An 18,739-nucleotide genomic window follows, 5' to 3' on the forward strand; every position below is an offset into this window, starting at 1 on the left:
TTTGACTATTCTGGAACAAATTCTGGGTGAGGGAATGGCAATCCCCCCTCCTAGAGCAGGCCGGGGGCCAGTAGGCTGGGATCTTTTGCGAGTCCCTCAGTCAGACTTCTCACGGGACTTTCAATAGTTAATTTATAGAGTGAATAAGCCAAAACATTATGAGAATTGTCCGGCCTCAGGGCTAGACCTCTGTCAGTCCTGCCCTTGTGGGGGCCAAGGGTGACGTAACCAAAATGGGCACTTGCTCATTGGGATAAGAATATAGGAGCGGCACTTGGCCATGCGACCCATTGGGGCTACACAAGGCACTGTTCAAGAGGGGTGCTAAATTCCATATGAATAGATAAAAAAAAGTTTCATTGGCCGAAAAAAATCAAAGAAAACTGTCTGCTTAGGAGGGGCACAAAATCCGAGATGAAACGGCATAAGAAATAGGAATTTTTTGATAAGTCGCGAAGGAAGGGCATGACCCCCCAATGGTAGGGCTGACAGGGCTCCAGCTTGGGAGCTCGGGACTAAATCCTTATTTTTTTTTCAAACCATAAATTACCTGTAGAAGGCCCCCCATGGAAAATCTGTCTTGGGTTAAGTGAAACATTCCAGCCTGAGGTCCCTGATGCATGATGTAGGAGCTATGGGGTGGGGGCAATAGGCAGGAGCAAAAAATAGGTCCTGCACACGTAGAGTCCCTTCGATTGCTTACAGTTTTGTTTTTTGTATTACAAGCCCTGTCTATTTTCTCAACGTTTCTGCTGTCGAGGTATGACTCAAAAGCGTGATGTCATGAAATTTTTACTGTGTTAAATTTTGGGGTCGTGACTAAAGGCTGCGCTGCCGCCCCTTACTACCTACTAGTAAACCAGACATGCACCTCGTCCATATTCCTCCTTGTCTATATTCCTCTAACGAATTGGTATATGTTGGAATGTGCGTGCACATGTAGTGAAACCTGACATGAAATTTGTTTCTGTTTAATGCTTGTTATGTGTAGTGCTGCCATCTGCTACCAGTTTTTCTGAGTGAAGTGTAATGATTGAATGATTTATCGTTGTAGGCCTGTTGCGCTCTGTGGCGAAACTTTGGAGAGATTGGCTTGCATTTGCACCTTGAAGTTGGGAACCACAGGAAACCAACTTCAGCGGAACCACCACTGTGGTGACGGGGGGGGGGGGGAGTTCGAACCCAGATCCTCGCGATGGAATTCGTCAGTATGACCACTCGACCACCACAGCGGCGCCCCTTACAACCTGCTGCCCGGTTGCACTGCACCCCTTTCACCCTCACTTGAGCTGTCCCAGCCATGGCCCCCACATGCTAGTGCCGGGCCCCCAGGCCAGGATTTTTTGCGGGCCCTACTTCCCCCCCCCCCTGAAAAATTTTGTGCACCTCCCTTGAGAAAAGATTATGGTGTATTTTTTCAGTAAAAAAAAAAAAAGAAGCCCCTTTCGGGAAGAAAAAAATGTTAAATGCCCCCCCCCCCCCCATGAGAAAATCCTGCATACGATACAGCATTTGTATATGCAGCAAAACATCGCTACAACAATAATCGATAATAAATACATCTACAATGATATTTTTTTCAAATCTTGTTTGGAATTGCCTGGCTTAATGTTAAACTCTCAGTACAACGACATCATCTACTATGATAAACCCCTCTATAACCTGATATTTTTAAGAGAATTTTGAAATTGCTACAACAATATTTTTTATATTTTGTTCAAAATCGTTTTGAATTTAATTTTAACTTCACCACTTGTTCTCGTTCTTTTGAAGACGTCTGATGACATCAATATTTTGCACTAAATGATCACAGAAAGCTAACATTATTTGTATTGCTGCACTATGTGTACAATACAAAAGCACTATGCAGTAAGCTTCTGTACAGGGACAATACACATCCAAGTGAATTTTATAAATAAACTAATCAATTACAATTTTTTGTAACGAATAAATACATAAAAGTGCATTTTCTGATGATATTAACAATGCCGATATAGAAAAAATGACAATAGCATAAATTTGATCACACGTGAGGATAATGTTACCTCTTTAATCTATCTAATACAATATTTTTTTTGGTTCGTAGAATATTGTTATATCGAGGTTTCACTGTATATTTAAAGTAAATACTAAAATATAATTGTGTGTGTGTGATAAATATTATCACATTTCGAGATATGATTATGGGATTTGTATATAATTTTACACAATACAATAGAGCTCCCCTATGGGCCAGTTAAGAGAACGAATTGGTTATGATATGGTTGGAGATATGGTATTCCCATAGAAACTTGTGATTGCCATAGGCGTATTGCCATTTTCACGAGGGGGGGGGTTACGTTCTTTTTTCCTGTGATAATTTTATAGTAATTTTCCCTATAATCTCGGCTCTGGGGGGGGGGTTAGAACCCTAAACCCCCTTTGCATACGCCAATGGTGATCGTGATTCATGGCCGGCAGGGCCGCAACTGGGGGGCAGGGGGACAAGCAGGTATCTTGCCCAGGACCATAAGAGTGTGCAAAATTCACCTTTTATATAGCCTCTTTAAAATTACAGGGGGGGGGGGATGTCAAAATATGTGCTTACCTCAGCTGATCAAGCATTTATTTGCGGCCCTGATGGCTAGTGTTTAATGTCAAAGTCTCTCGATTAACGATAATACCTCTATTATGGTATTTCTCTTCGTCCGTAGAATATCGTTATATCTATATATAATATATATTTGATTAAAGAGTTTGCTGCAAATAATATCGCATTTATCACAAAGTTCATAAATACCTCATTTCGATTTTCTGTTTTTCCTGAGTTACTGAAATGAGCCACTATTACTCATGTTTTTGAAGCTGGCGATAAAAATTCTCTGCTGAAGTATAGGCCTATCTCAATTTTACCGGTTTTTTCTAAACATAATGAAAAAATTCTTTCAATTAGAATATGTAATTTTTTATATTCTGTAAATTTTTTTTTCTAAAAACCAATTTGGTTTTATAAAAAGACGAGGTGCTGAAAATACCCATTTGGCTTTTTCGAAATTTATTTATAATGCCATTGACAAGAGTAAATTTACTGTTACTATATTTTTAGATATTTCGAAGGCTTTTGACAATGTGAACCATTATATTCTCATTCAAAAACTCAATTCAGCTGGTATTCGGGGGTCGTATTTTAAATAGTTTCACTTAATATTTGACTAATTTATATATGTCCATAAAAATAGAGGAGGAGAGACAAGGATCTATATTGGGTCATTTGTTTTTTCTGATTTTCATTAATGACCTTTGTAATTTAGAATTTAACGATTCCATGATCACTTATGCCGATGATTCTGTATTCATGTATTCATGCGATGATTTTGACAGCCTTAAGAATCGTATTAACCCCGACTTCATATTAATTCAAAAATGGTTCTATGCTAATGATTTAAAATTAAATTTACAGAAGACAAAATACGTTAATTTCAATCTTATGCAACCTGATTTACATCTTAATCTTAAATTTCACACCCTCGCTTGTGATTTTCAATCTCATTGTCAATGCGATTCAATTCAAGAAGTAGATAGTATTAAATACTTGGGTATAAATGTAGACAGCAATTTAAAATGTAAATCTTATGTACATGAATTACTTAAAAAACTTCGTTTTGTTTTATATAATTTTTATTATATAATTAAGAAAGTTTCCACTAATTTCTTAAAAGACCTATACTATGCTTGGTTTTATTCACTTATAAATTATGGTACAATTATATGGGGTGGTGATTAATATAAAACTAATTTATTGCCTTTATTTTCAATACAAAAAAAAGAGTTTTCAAAAGTTTGAGTCGGGATGTCTCATTCTTCTACAATTTTTAGAAATCTTAATCTACTTCCTTTATGCCATAATGCTCTTTTTCGAATTATTCTTTTCTTAAACCGTAATAAAGGATTATGCAGTTTAAAAGATAATGTTTCCGAGTGAAGACCTCATATGATTTACATATTCCTACTTTTAGGAAAAATTTTTGTTCGTCAACATTATTATTTAGCTTGGAAATTATATAATTCACTACCACTAGAAATACAAAATATACCCACACACGCAGCATTTAAAAAATCATTATTCAAATTATTAATTTCAATAGACGATGTAGACTCTTATTTTGACCTTTAGGAGGAGCAATAAAATTTATTCACTTTAGCTTTGCCACTTTAATTATGTATATTTTTTCAATTAAAAACCAAAATTGTTCTTGTTTGTCTTGTCTATTGTATGTGCGAGTTTCATTTTTTTTCATATATTTTTTATCTAATGTTTTGTTTATTACATTTCTCGGCATGCATTAATAACTGTCTTTTTTGTGTTCTGTGTGAATGTTTTTTGGTTCTTGATTTTTTATCTTTAAGTTATTTTTTATTTGACATTGATAATTTTGTCTCGTTTATGTTGAATAAGTCTTTTTTATGTTTCTGTTCAATGTCGTATGTTTTATATATTTGATTCGTTAATTACCATGTAAATTTTCAATCATTCGTACAGGCATCACAGCCTCTGGATGATAAATATTTTTTAAAAAACTATTCTAAATTGTATGTTGAAAATGGGTATAAATTTTTTTTTTTTTTTTTTTTGTTCTCATACATCTCTATTTGTTACCAGTTAATTACACTGCTCAAAACAAGTAGGGGAGCAATCAAAAAAGCGAAGAAAATCATGCGAGACAGCCACGTATTGGCATACAATGGATAGTACACGGGTATCAATGCGCAATACAGAAAAAAGACGTAAAAAAATTTGGAATTAAGCTTTAATTCTTTGAAAATATGGAAAAAAGATGATTTAGGGCAACAATTTGGTTACATGTAAACGATAAAAAAAAAGTACTGTTTAGACATGATGCATGAGTTTTAATAGGGCGTGTGGTCTCCTCGAACAGCTAAGACTGCTGCACACCTGTTTGCCATGGATGCGATGAGGTTATCGATCAGACTTTGGGGAATACTGTTCCACTCCTCAAGAAGTGCAATCTGCAAGTCTCGGACAGTAACAGGCGGCCTTGGTCGTGCAGCAATGCATCGTCCAGGATTCAGGTCAGGAGAGCACGCTGGCCATTGCATACGCTGTATTGTTTCAGCTTCAAACATGTTCTCCACCAGACGAGCTCTATGCGGTCGGGCATTATCATCCTGGAAAACAAAGGAATCTTCAATGGCTCCAGCGTAAGGGATGACATGAGGTCGCAGTATCTCGTCTGCATACCTTCGGGCCGTCAAAGTGCCATTCCGAATGATATGCAGGTCCGTACGCCTGCCTATGTTGATTCCACCCCATACCATCCAACCAGCTCGTCTGTATTGTGACCTTTCACGAACGAATGCGGGGTTATTTCGAGTGCCCCTGTCCCTCCATACCAGAACACGTCGGGTGTCACACTCCAGACTGAATCGGGACTCGTCTGTAAACAGCACTTGGCTCCAGTCATGTTGCTCCCAATCTCTATGTTCAGCAGCCCATCTTCTTCGGGCCGCACGGTGGCATGGGGTCAACGGAATGCAGACCATTGGCCTACGTGCATAGAGCCCTCCCTCATGAAGCCGATTACGTACTGTTTGGCTGGACACCCTTCGTCCGGTTGCCAAGAGCAACCGTCTTTGCAGCTGCGTAGCATTCTCTGTTCTGTTTCAACGGGCTGTTAACCGTATATACCTGTCATCAGTTGCTGTAGTGGCGCGTGGCCGACCTTGCCCTGGTCGACGTCTAACATTTCCTGTTTCTTGGAATCGATTCCACAGCCTTGCAACAACACTTCTGGAGACTCCAACAGTGTCCACGACACTACGTTGTGTTTGCCCGGATTCCAGTCTGCCTATAACACGCCATGCCATGGATTCCGGTAAATCACGTTGTTGAGACACCAAGTCACCTTGTCTCAAAAAAAAATACTGGCTACACTCAGCGGATTTTTGATATGGTTATGTACACCATGATTATCTAAGATTGTCGAACTCTGTTTGATCAGTCTGCAGTTCACTAAAGCCTACATTTCTAAGAATGCAAGAATAAAAACGTACTCACCCAATATAAACAATCCACCCAAGAAAGCACATTCCTCTTTGTCACATTACTCAGAATTAGCCCCTATACACATGTTAAATGATAACAACACCCTGGGGTATGAACGGGAAAATCGAAGCAGCGCACTGCAAATTAGATATCCCTAGAATCCCACTCTCTTGAGAGGCCAATGTTTCATAAATGGAACATGCATTTTTGAATGCGCATAGCTATTTAATTTTTAACAGTACAAAGAAATTAATTGATTTACTTTGATTGATATATTAAGTGGTAGAAATGCACAAAATAATTTTCAATTTACTTCAAAATTGAAATTTTGGCAAATTTTAATCGAAATGGGGAAAATATACCCCAAAAATTTCAAATTTCCTTGAAAAAAAAATTTCCTTGATTGATAATGAAAGATGAACTTTCATTATCAATTTATAATTCTTGTTGAATTCTTCCGAAATTTCCAGTTTTTTAGAGAGAGCGTTTTTTGTTTTTTCCGACATTACGAACGACGAATTTGACACAGTCAGCAAGCAGTGCCGTCTGAATGCATGGACCCACCTGAGCACGGCCCGGGGGCCTCCAGAGAAGGGGGGGGGGCTCACAAAAATGGGAAGTAATTGAAATTTTCAAGAATTCTCTAGGTTGGGCCTCAGGAAAATCAATTGGCCCGGAGGCCCATGATGCTCTTAAGATGGCCCTGTCAGCAAGCAAAGCACCACATCGATAGAAAGTTCTGCAGGAAATGATCGAAAGAACTTACTGTGCATGTGTATTTATTTTCGGCAGACCTGTACCCCCCCAAATGCTTACAGTAGACTTTTTCACCCTCTCTGGATAACGTTGAAAACATAGGGAGAGAAAAAATTCTGAAAGGTCATATGGCCGTCAAAACAATTGAAACCCATTTCTTCGGGACTCTCTACATCTGCGTATTCTCAGAAAGAGGCAATAAACAAATCACCTAGGTGTCCACTCTAAATGGTCATCAGCCATCTCACTGGCAATTTTCGTATACGTCAGCAATCACCCTAAAATTTATGTCTTTTGCGGTGACAATATGCTAGAACTGTTGCAGCAACGTTTTTTCACTGCATACAAAAATTTTGTGCACATTTGATGGATATAAATTACGTTTTTCTTTTTTCAAAAGTTTCCGAGTTTGAGTCGAAGTGAAAACATCGAATAATTGAGGTTTTACGTTAAATAAATGAATGAAATATTTTAACATTAAAATGTATTGTTACCAATTGCTACCCAAGTTAAACGTCATATAAACATGAAAGTTTTATAACTGAGTGACGTATGAACGAGGTTACTCTGTAATTTGTAGATATGCCCTATTAAAAATGATCGTTTTTAAACTTTATGAAACACAATTCAACAAACATTGCAACTGGCCTCGATACAGGGACAAACTCTTCTGACATAGATTTATTATAGTTAACTCTTAATGCTCAAAATAAAAATTTTAACAAAAATTCAAATTTTTAGCTTTGCTTACCGTTCTTTTGGGTTAGAACCGTAGGATTCATCCACGTGGGAAAAAATCAATCCTTTATGTACGTAAACTCGTTCAACTATTTTACTAAAAGATTTCGAACAACTGTATTTTTGCAGACGCGAACCGTAAATATTTTTCTGTGTCACAATATCGTCTGTGAATAGAAGTTTTGAGGGGAGATGTGTCCTCAAGACAGTACAGCGAATAAAAAAGGCCAATGCGGAATGTAGCCTTTTTTTTTTCAGAAGCAAGGAAAAAACCCCTTGATTTGTTCAGACTGGGAGAGGGAGGGGGTTACTAGAGGGGCCGTGAGCGAAATCACGTGATTCAGTACACACGTCATTACAGCCATTTCGTAGAATACTTTTTGCGCGAAAATGCTTTAAACGAGAAATCTCGATGAGTATCAGTAATAAGAGTTGGCACCAGAGAGTTGCAGGACACAAGGAAGAGAAAGTAATGCGGGATCCACTGTATACAAAAGCTTGCAGCAAAGCTGTCTCAGTATCGTAACCCGCCCACGATAGTGGGGCTGGCGGAGCTTCAGGCCTGGGGCCTGGACCATTCTTGTCATTTTTTGTCTTTTTTCCACACTATTAGTTCACTATAGAGGGGGTTCGCTGAAGAGCGCAGCCTATGGGCCCCTATTCCAGGATGTTGGGGGAGGGGTTCATGTGCTTTATCGGCACCCAGAGGCAATTTCACTGTGGAATACGACATCTGTTTATTCCAATTTTCATTCTATCGAGACATTATGGCCTTCTACGAACTGAAACAGCAGGGGTCGCGCGGTAGCCCTGTAGGTCCCTACACACGCTAGACGACTAGATAAGGATTCTTCTAGTGGCCTCCCTTATTCTAGTGGCTATAGTCCTAAGGACACACAAAATGCTGGTGTCCTTGATGTCTCAGTAGCCATGACGATTACAATGTCTTTTCTTCCTTCCTAGGAGAACGACTGCCATGAGAGCCGGGGGGGGGGGCGTTGTACAATGTTCTTTTCTTCGTTTCCGGGTTTTTTTCCGTTTACTTGTACATGTGTATAGTTAAAAAGAATCTCAATGAGATCTACGGTACGTAGTTGAAGATATCCGTCCATACGAGTACAAATTGATATGATTGATATTAAAGAGTTCTGTCTATTTTCCTATGGGACATATCTGAAAGAAAGAAAATCAAAAAGATCTTTCCGCGGGCCCCCCCTGACTCCCGGGCTCCAGGGCCAGAGCCCTGTCAGCCCCCCCCCCCCATGTGGAGGCCTTGGCCCCGGTTATGGGCGTCATCTTCAGAGAATAATAATACCACACTGACTGAACACGCAGGCGCTTTGCTTTATTATTGCCACTACGTTTTGAAGCGTTTGTCTTGCATTTCCCTGTTCTTTATTAATTTAACCCCAGTGATCATTTGATCATTGAATGGATGACAATAATGAATGGAACAAGACTTTAGTTAAATTATAAACATTTATTCTATTAACTATTAATAATTAGTACAATATTTTTACAAGTTATCTTCTCCGTTAGCCTTTTCTCTCAAACATTACAACGAGACAATAAAATAGCACTCTCTCACAGCTTGTCCAGGTATTCATGTATTAGTTCACATCGTCCACAAGACACTCCAAGATGTCTCAGTCAATCAGTGGCCTTCTATACACTACGGTAGGAGAGACCCTGATACCAGGTTCAGACGGGTTAGAGTCTTGAAATATCTGTTGAGACTATAGGTCAGCCATTGTGTAGGAAACAACTGGAAGCAGACGTCAAGAGAGGTCCAAGGGTAGTTGGTCTGGCCACGAATCAATCCGCAGGCGATGGGATCATGGCGACGTTTGATTACCACATGAGCTCAAGCAATGAGACGGGTGAGGTTCCAAAGGCACACCTTCCCGAATTTAACACATTGTTACAACTGAGAGACTATCTGGCTCACACCTCAACAGGGCGTGACACCTTAGTAACGAAGACAGGAAATTAGACGGAAGAAGTAGTCATCGTGCACATCTCTCTATCTGGTTTTTATGCAGGAGCATTCCCACAATGCTTCATGACAGAACCAATCACAAGATTGAAGGTACAGTATTGCGCTTGCGTCTAATTTACATAACTTCATGAGAGGAAGGAAATATTGTAAAAATATAACACCGAATCTGGGAACCAAAATAAAGACTGTGGCCAACCGGTGGACATAGGATCCCGCCAATCGATCCAGGAAACAAAATAAGGTAAAACAAATTAAAATCAATTAAAAATGACTAGAATAAGGACGATTTCCACGTGGGCCTAAAAGGTAATATTGCAGTTTGACTCCTATAGTACTCTTTCCGCTGAGCAACCGAGATTGAAGATTTGAAAATCATTCAAGTGGGGAAACTCAGTCAGCGTGATATTCTTATCCTGTAAAGACGACACACCCATAGCGTGTCGAAATGCATAAGAAATTTTTTAGTATTTCCTGGTATTTTTGCCTTATTTGTTGACGATTTTTTGAATATTATGTTCGGATTAAAACTACGATCTTGTTGCACAGAACGACTTGGGGTGAATGATATTTGTGGGAAGGATGAGATAATGGGTCACCAGCAGGGCCACAACTGGGGGGTGCAGGCGGGTCTGGTGCCCTGGGCACCGGACTAGAGGGGGTGCAAATTTTACTCTTTAACCTCCCCTTCAACAGTATGAGGAGGCGCCAAAATGAGTGCTTGCTCCGGCTGACCGAACATCTAGTTGCAGCCCTGGTCACCAGGGTCAGCTTTTTGTTTATTTGAGCACCAACACAGTTCAAAAGAAACGAGACAACACCCCCTCCCTTACGTACTTCGCAATAATACTAAATTATTACAGCATCACATCATTCACCCACAATTTTCTGCAATTAGCGATTGTAAAGGCCCATGTAAATTATTTGACATGTTATTTTATGTAACAAAAAAGGCACATTAATATAAAACTGGTAATTTTTTGTCACCCCCCAGATCTGGTACCCAGTGCGGGCCATACCCCCACACCCTCCTTCCTATGCCGCTGTATAAGAGGACCTGGGTTTGATTCTAAAATTTGTTTGTCCCACATTTCTTTCTAAAGATTCATTTCTGCATAACATGCAGAAAATTAATTTTTTAATTTATATGGGTCATGTCACGAACATATTAAATTAAAAATAATGAATGCAGAGGAAAACTTGCAGAGGCATTACGTAGTTGCATAAATCATTTATTTGGTTCAAATATATTTTTAATTACTTTTCTTTTCTTTCAAACTGAGCGCAACTCGGGTCTATCACCATCTGTGGGCTATTTACTACCTATTCAGTTGTGCAGGAAATGTAACTGTGTACCTAACAGTGAGTGCGTATGTAGTGTTGTGTTTTATTGGTTTTTCAGCGCCGCCATCTATATTTCAGAAGTGAAGTGAGTGATGTGCTATGATTGAATTACATTTGTACTGTTTGTACAATAATTGTACTGTTGTAAACTTGTTGCTCTCTGTGGTGAGACTTTTTAAAGGAGAGATCGGCTCGTATTCGTGTCTTGAAGTTGGGAAATACAGAAAACCAACTTCAGCCGACCACCACTGTGGCAATGATGGGGTTCGAACCCGGGACCTCGTGACACAAGTCCGTCACTATGACCACTCGACCACCACAGTGGCATTTTGAATTACTACTAAATTCTTCAATCCAGTTACTAAACAATTAAATTGGGACTTCAGCCATGGTGAAAGAATGACAAAAAGGAAACTTCACCTTTGGAAAAATCATGTTAAAAACCGCTAACCTTAGATTTATGCTAATCAGGACTGCACTATAGTTTCAGCCTGTTGACTCATCAACAGCTAGTAATGACATAACCATCCAGATAGCAACTTGCAACAAAACGATAAACCTCTCCATTAATTATACAAAGCATAATTGCCTGGATACCAAGCGAAGATGAATTTCAGAAAGAAAATTCACATTCCTCTATAACTTAGCAAAAAACACCTAAAAAGCACTAGTGTACGTAAGACTCATCTACCATTCATTTTCTGTTTTTGGCTTCTGTGGCGGGATATACTCTCATGTGCTCTACATTTTATAATTTTTAAAACACACACAAAAAGATTAACTTTAATAGGCAATAGACTGACTGTTCCTGACATTAGAAGTACACCACAAAGTGTGGCATTATCAAGAACCACACCTACAGATATTTTTCTTTTTGGGGATGTTTATTGCTAAAGATGATCACATAGTAGTTTTTTGGCATTCATCTAGACGACATAATAGAGATAATTTGTTTTGGCTGCAGTGAAATCCAAGAAAACAAGATAATTTGATATAGAGGACTTCAAGAGCATAGGCGGACATAGACTTGAATATCTGGGGGGGGGGATTGCGATAATTGCTGGAGAGGGCATAATGATGTCACTTCATATATACTTTGCCTTTTGCCCCTCCCCGGTATTTCTGCCAATGTTCATGAGGCTTTTGCCAAAGATAAGTCAAGACAGCAGGCTGTAGATCAGTAAGAAGAGCAGAAGGAAAGTTTTTCAGTATGATTTATTATTAAAAGAAATTTTATAAGTACTTAAGGAATTGAAAGTATATAAAAGTAATTATATATATGTGTGTGTGTGTGTGTGTGTGTGTATATATATATATATATATATGTATAAAAAGGAAAATGCTCTTGTTATACATTTCAGGCCAAAAAAAAATTTATATACTGTCGCCATCTGGCACAACTATGTCTGCACTCCATGCTTCAGACTAATAATGTGTGTTAAAAGGAAATGTTGATTATGTTTCTCATGGTTGATACACTCAACCGGTTTCCAAGAAGACTGGGTTAGATTCCCAGAGGAGGAAAACTTTTTTTTTCCAAAGATTTGTTTTTTTCTGCATAACATCCAGAAAACCATATTTCTCAAGTCAGTTGAATATTTTAAGTGTTGTCAAACTATCACAGCAAAGCAGCACAAGCCCAGCCAGACAGCTGCATCAATACTTCATCCTTGACTTCAAGATCACTGATCGATGAAGATGTTCATCACTCATGCAAAGTGAAACAAAAGTTTTACCACATATTCAGTTTTCAAACAGCCCATAACCCTTCTATCATAATACAATCGATAGTCACAAATATTTTTCATCCTATAAAATAGGGTCAAATATAGTAAGACATCTACCTCACTGTTCAGAAAAGCTGCCAATCTTTTTATTTTCATTGAAATCTCAAAACATTTCATTCAAAACATGACTTATTTGCTATTGAACCTAAATCCTCACTGCTCTCTCCTTATACGTACAAAATTTGGAATGTCTATTAACTGCAAGATGAATTTTTTATATGTATACCAAGCAGAATCTGGCTTGGACACATTTTTTTCTGCCATTGCTGATAATCTTTAGCATATCCTCTAATAGCTCGACATATACCCTAAGAGGTATATCCACCATATAGGTTACATTAAAAAATCACTGGTTTACATTAAAAAATTAACAAAATTTGACAGATTTCTGAAATCATCAAAACACTAACAGCAACAATTTCTTAGCTTGAATAATAACTTTAAATGTTTTTCTTTAGTTATGGTTCCCAAATATTTTTTCAAAAACTTTTGTTTAGGCTGGACACAGTCAGGTGGAGAGCAAAGAAATGAGAGAACTTTGAGCAAAGCTACAAATTCAAGCAAATGAATCCCTATCTCACACACACACTTGGTAGTGTGCACTGCAGCCTGACAACAACTCAACAGTGCATACAATTGTGATTATGTTCTTTTAAAACTCCTAATGAAAATTAAAAACATAAAATTTTTCAAAAACATTTTATACAATGTTTTGGCATGGCCTTTTAATCCTCATATAAACAGGGTTGAACTGTATTTTATCATCAAGGGAATTTTCTTTTTTACACATAATTATTAGTAGGGTATGAAGTAATATTCTCATTATGAGTTAATATTCTGACTTTCAGCATCTTCCATCCAGATATTTAGCTTGGCTGCTATATATAGTGTGAAGTGTGATTTCGTAATTCCCCTTTCTGCATTTTACTGTCAAACTGTTGATCTTAGAGAGAGAGAAGCATACTTCCAATTAGAATAAGTATCTAAATAACATGTAGAATTCTGATACCTCATTCACATGTTGCAAAAAGTTGTACAGTTATTAAAATATGAAAATTAACTTTTTATAAGGCCACCCTGACCTCAATAAACCCATTTACAAAGTTGTTACTGTTTCTCCCAAGGCCAAAAAAAAAGTTGCTGAGATGTTTGAATTCAAAAATTGAGAAATAACAGCATAAATTAAGACAATACTTCCCCCCCCCCAATTTATTCTGTTCTTTCCTGACCTAAAATATCTGTGCCAATATTGCATTAAACGCGTGGATTTTTTTTTGGCCTTTGGAGAGACAGGACAACAATTTTTTAATTAGGTTTTTTAGGACAGGGATTCCATATAAAAAGTTCATTAATATATTTTAGTATCTATACAACCCCTTGTATCATGAATAACATATCAGAGTATATTTGGATATTTTTCTAATTGGAAGTCTGCCCCTGGGATCAGAGGTTCACGAGTAAAATGCAGCAAGGAGAATTACAGAATCACCCTGTACATTTTTTTAATTTTACTGTAACACTCAATTTTTCTTATGTAAAGTATTTTATTTATTTTTAGTTCCAAGTTTTGTGGTGCGGCGTAGTCGAGGCTGTGCCGATAACTACATAAGTATGACTCACCAATATCCATCAAGTAGACCTCCTCGGCTGGAGAAGCAAGAAGAATTTGAAGTTGAAGATGATGTGGTGTATATGCCTTCGCCAGTCACAATACAGATTGAAGATGGAGGAAGCGGAATGGAGGAGGGGACTGGCGGTGAACTGCTCCATCGAATAAATGGAGACCCAGCTGAAATCTTGGATAGTAAAGAGGGTAGTGGTGATGAAGTCTCAAGTGAAACTAATGTGGCTGTTGAGAAAGGTAGCGAGGAAGAAACCAAGACAGACAGAAAAGTTAGTCTTAATTTTTTATGAATAAATTTGAGTTATGTCAATTATGACTTGTGCATTTTTATTTTTTACTTTCATGTGAGAATAAAATATAAAAATTGGAAACTAAGATTTTATATAAAAATTTATTTATGTAATTTTTATCAGATTTTTGCATTTTTATAAGACTTCTGTGATCAAGACAAGCAACTAGCAGTAAAAATTTGAAAAGGTGCCTATTCTTGGTGGCAGCTAACAGCTTGACTTTCAGACAGTAAGAGGATTTATGAGCATGAACTCTGAACTTCTGCTACTGGACTTGCCCCATTGCAGTGATCTCTTTGAACTCAAGTTTGCTTTGTGGCAGAGGAGAAAATGGGAATGATAGCTATTAGAGAAAACTCTAGGATTTCATTAGGATGAAGAATGTGCTATTGTGTTAGAAGTGATTAAAGGGCTTTCGCCATGTCATCTTTTATCTTACACAGGATATATTAAAATGGAAGTTTATGAGAAGCTTCAAAGAAAGTGCATGGTAGTCCCAAACAAAAAAAAAAATCAGTAAAATATTTTTGCTCTCTGTACTTTACTCCATGGTACTTATATAAAAATTCATTGATATAGCACTGCAATCACTGCATTCTAATCATTTTCTCTAAATGATGTAAGAATATAAATTAAAATTTGCATGTGCATAAATCTTAATGGGTTAAATTTGTTTTGATATACTGGAGAAAGTCCAAAAATTTTACTAATTGGGCTTTTTTGATTGGAGACAATATAAGAATTTTAATTATATTTCTTCTTATTAGCTAGTGGGAATGAGAATGCTATGGTTGATTCTTGTGAAGATTCTTTGTTAAATGCCTGGTGTATACATGTCCATAAACACACACTTGTACATTTGACCTGAAAATTTGAAAATGATACAAATAAAATTTTTTGTTCTTGTTCTTTAATTATACATTGGTGCATGTACTTCATGCATGGAACTTGTATGACTCAGAAACTAAAATGAAAAAGTGAGCTCTTTCTGATAAGCGAAACTTCTCAGCTTTTGTACATTGTATGCAGACATTGACTGCAACTAGAAACAAATATGTACTTGGTCACCTGTGGCAAACATGCATTTTCTTCCTCTTTTTATGCTTAATGGATGGTGAAAGGATAAATTTTCAACACACTTGAGTTCATTGTTGGTGTGCCAGATACACCTGCTAGCACCCGAGTGGTGCAGTGGTAAGATGCTTGTCTTCCACTAACGAAGGTTACCATCAAGATCCACAGGTTAGAATCCAGGTAAGAACATTAGAAACAAGTTCTTTACCTACCAAGCCTGGGACTACCACCTATAGATGCCCCCTTCATTTCCCACCCAACTCCACTGGTTGGTAATTGCACTATGATGATATATGACTGGAGATAGTGTGCAGTAAAGTAGCAGGTACACCTGCTCCCGCTCCCTCCCAACTGTGGTTTTGATTGTACCTTTGATGAAAATTACATTTTATGTGCATTTATTATGAACTAATTTTTTTTATAGGTTTCTGGCCGAGTGAAACTGTTAGTTCGGAGTCAAGCTGTCCATGATGATGCATCACCTCCACCAGATCTAGATACAGTAATAGCTAACTCAAATATGCTCAGTGTCACAAATGCTCCAGCATTTGCAACTCAGGTGAAATTTCATTAAAAACAAATTTCTTAAAAGTTCTAATGGTAACAGAACATATAATTATCTTATTGCAGAAATATTTTTGTCAGCTATTTATACCAACCCACTCACTCTTTTTCTGTGTGTCTATAAAAAGCTGTAATAAAAAAAATCTCTCCCTCTCGGGAGCTTTTAATCATCAAGTTTATTTGTGTTCCATTGCAAAAACTATTTTTATTTTATGAATAAAAAATACAGAATGACTGATAACTCATGTAATGCTTCTTCATAAACAGTAGTATTAAAATATATATTGCTAGTTTATGAACAGCACTAAAATATATATTGCTGACTGAACAAGCAATATATATTTTAGTACAACAAAATTTCGTTGATTAAATTTTTTATTAATTTGAATTTTACTAATTTGAATTTTTGGATGATTCAAATTTTACTAATTCCTCTTGAGTTTCCCATTCAATTTAACGTAGGAATAAAATTGTTTAATTCAAATTAGTTTTCTAATGTTTTTGGTAATTTGAAGTGTGATTCAGATATGCCATTTGTCTCTTTTCTCTGAATTCCTAAATTTCAGTCATCTTATTCTTTGCTCTACAGCTTACTTATTTTTACCAGAATATAACATGTAGCTAACATTTAAAAAGTTACAATTTTAACAATCACTTTTAAGTCACTTTTGCAACAAAATTCAGATTTTGTTGTAAAAGTGACAAAGCTTTAATTTTGTTTTGGCTCTAAGTGAGATGCAATGATTTTATCATCAACACTCACACACTGGGTTTTGTTTTTCTGTTTACAGCTAGAGTTTTACCGGATCTTGGATGACTTAATTAATACCTGCCAATGGCAGATGCAATGAAGGAACACTACTCAGGCATTAGCTTGGTCAGTAGTTTTATTTCATGTCGTAAAGACTCGCTAAAAAATGGTTTCTCAATTCAACCCTCAGGAGGTCATGGGGGGGGTGGGGGGGTTGAAAGGTTACATATAGAAATCGCACTGAGCCAACACCATTGAAGGTGCAAATGTGAAATTTGGTCAGTGGTTGTATTTTATCACATACCCACTAAGAAGGATTTTTTGAAATTCAACTCTGGGAGAGGATGTCATAGGTAGGTTCAAAGTTTATATATAGCGAAATCATGCCAAGCTGAAGCTACAAATATGAAATTTGATCCATTTTATTTCATTAAGTCCAAACTCGCAAAGAAGGGTTTTTCGAAATTCAACCCCTCAGGGCTCATAAGGGGGTTCAAAGGTTGAATAGCGAAATCGTGCCAAACCTCGAATCTGCTAAAGCTACAAATATGAAATTTGTTTGGTAGTTTTATTTCATGGCCTAAAGACTCACTAAGAAGAGGTTTCCGAAATTCCACCCACAAAAAGGGGTCATAAGAGGGGTTATATCAAGGCATCACAACAAGCTGAAACCGCTGAAGTGAAAAATAAGAAATTTGGTCAGTATTTTTATTTCATATTGTGGAGACTGAGAAGGGATCTCACTGTGAAGTAACTCACTGAGAAATGATTTTTCAAATTCAACCCTTGGCGGGAGGGGCCATATCAAACTGTGAAGTGCTCATAAAATTTGTACCTTATTATATTCAAATAGTACCTAGAACAGGGGTGACCAACCCACAGCACACATGCCATAAGTGAAACATCATGGTATGAAAAGCGGCATGCAAATGCTTTCTAAAAGTTGAAGAAATTCTATTCCATTTTTTAATCAAAGAAAATCCCTTCAACATCTAAACAATCCTTTTCTTATGTCTTATGAATGATAGTCTTATAGGCTGCCAAACTTATTTTCAGCATCGTAGGCACCATGGGCGGAGATAGGGGGGGGGGACATGGGAGGGCTGACCGATATTATCAGGGCTCCCACTCGTCCTACTTTTCCTACTTTTTGGTAAAATGTCCTACTTTTGTCCTACTTTATCGGTTTTGTCCTACTTTCTAGTTTTTGTCCTACTTTTCCTACTTTTTTACCAAATCCTATCGACAAAATTTGTGTAATTGATTTTAATTGAGCAGAAAATCATTGATATATTGCCAAATATTACAAATGTTGAAGAATGCAATTAATGATTCTGCCAAAGCAGAAATTTCATCATTTTGGGGGGGGGGGGTGTATGTGGACCATTTAGTTGATTAATTTTTCATTTGCTTAGTTTGAGGGTTCAACAAGTATAGTGGTCATAAAAAACTTCTGTCTGGATGGGAAAATAATTTTGCATTTATTACTTCATGGTCTTGGACAGTAACTAACATTCATAATTCAAAATTATGTTGCAAATAGGTGAAGCAACAGTTTGCATTTCAAAGCAGTTGGATACATAGGCCTATTCTAGGTTTGATGATTTTGATGCTACCCAATAGCATTCAGTTGTCTTCTGTATTTTTAAGGCATTAAGAGGCATAAACAATATTTACAATGTTCAGCAAAGAGCTAGAAATGGAAGTGCTTCATTTGTCAAAAATTATTACACTAGCATTTTGAACAGTAAAATGTGAACAAATCCCTTTAA

General features: G+C 37.2%; 1 protein-coding gene across 7 annotated transcripts in view; it reads left to right on the forward strand.

The window, feature by feature from the left end:
• LOC149074142 (uncharacterized) overlaps window positions 1-18,739 on the forward strand; it is a 326,315-nt gene that overhangs the window by 156,567 nt on the left and 151,009 nt on the right. For all 7 annotated transcript variants that reach the window (XM_089246470.1, XM_089246474.1, XM_089246473.1 and 4 more), the window contains 2 exons: window positions 14,223-14,557; window positions 16,077-16,211. In XM_089246470.1, coding sequence (XP_089102596.1) covers window positions 14,223-14,557; window positions 16,077-16,211 — 470 coding nt within the window. The remainder of the gene's footprint in view (window positions 1-14,222; window positions 14,558-16,076; window positions 16,212-18,739) is intronic.

This window comes from Pholcus phalangioides, unplaced genomic scaffold (assembly GCF_987345545.1).
Source record: "Pholcus phalangioides strain wild (caught in Gottingen) unplaced genomic scaffold, Ppha-v1.0 ptg000017l_1, whole genome shotgun sequence".
Classification (NCBI taxonomy): domain Eukaryota; kingdom Metazoa; phylum Arthropoda; class Arachnida; order Araneae; family Pholcidae; genus Pholcus; species Pholcus phalangioides.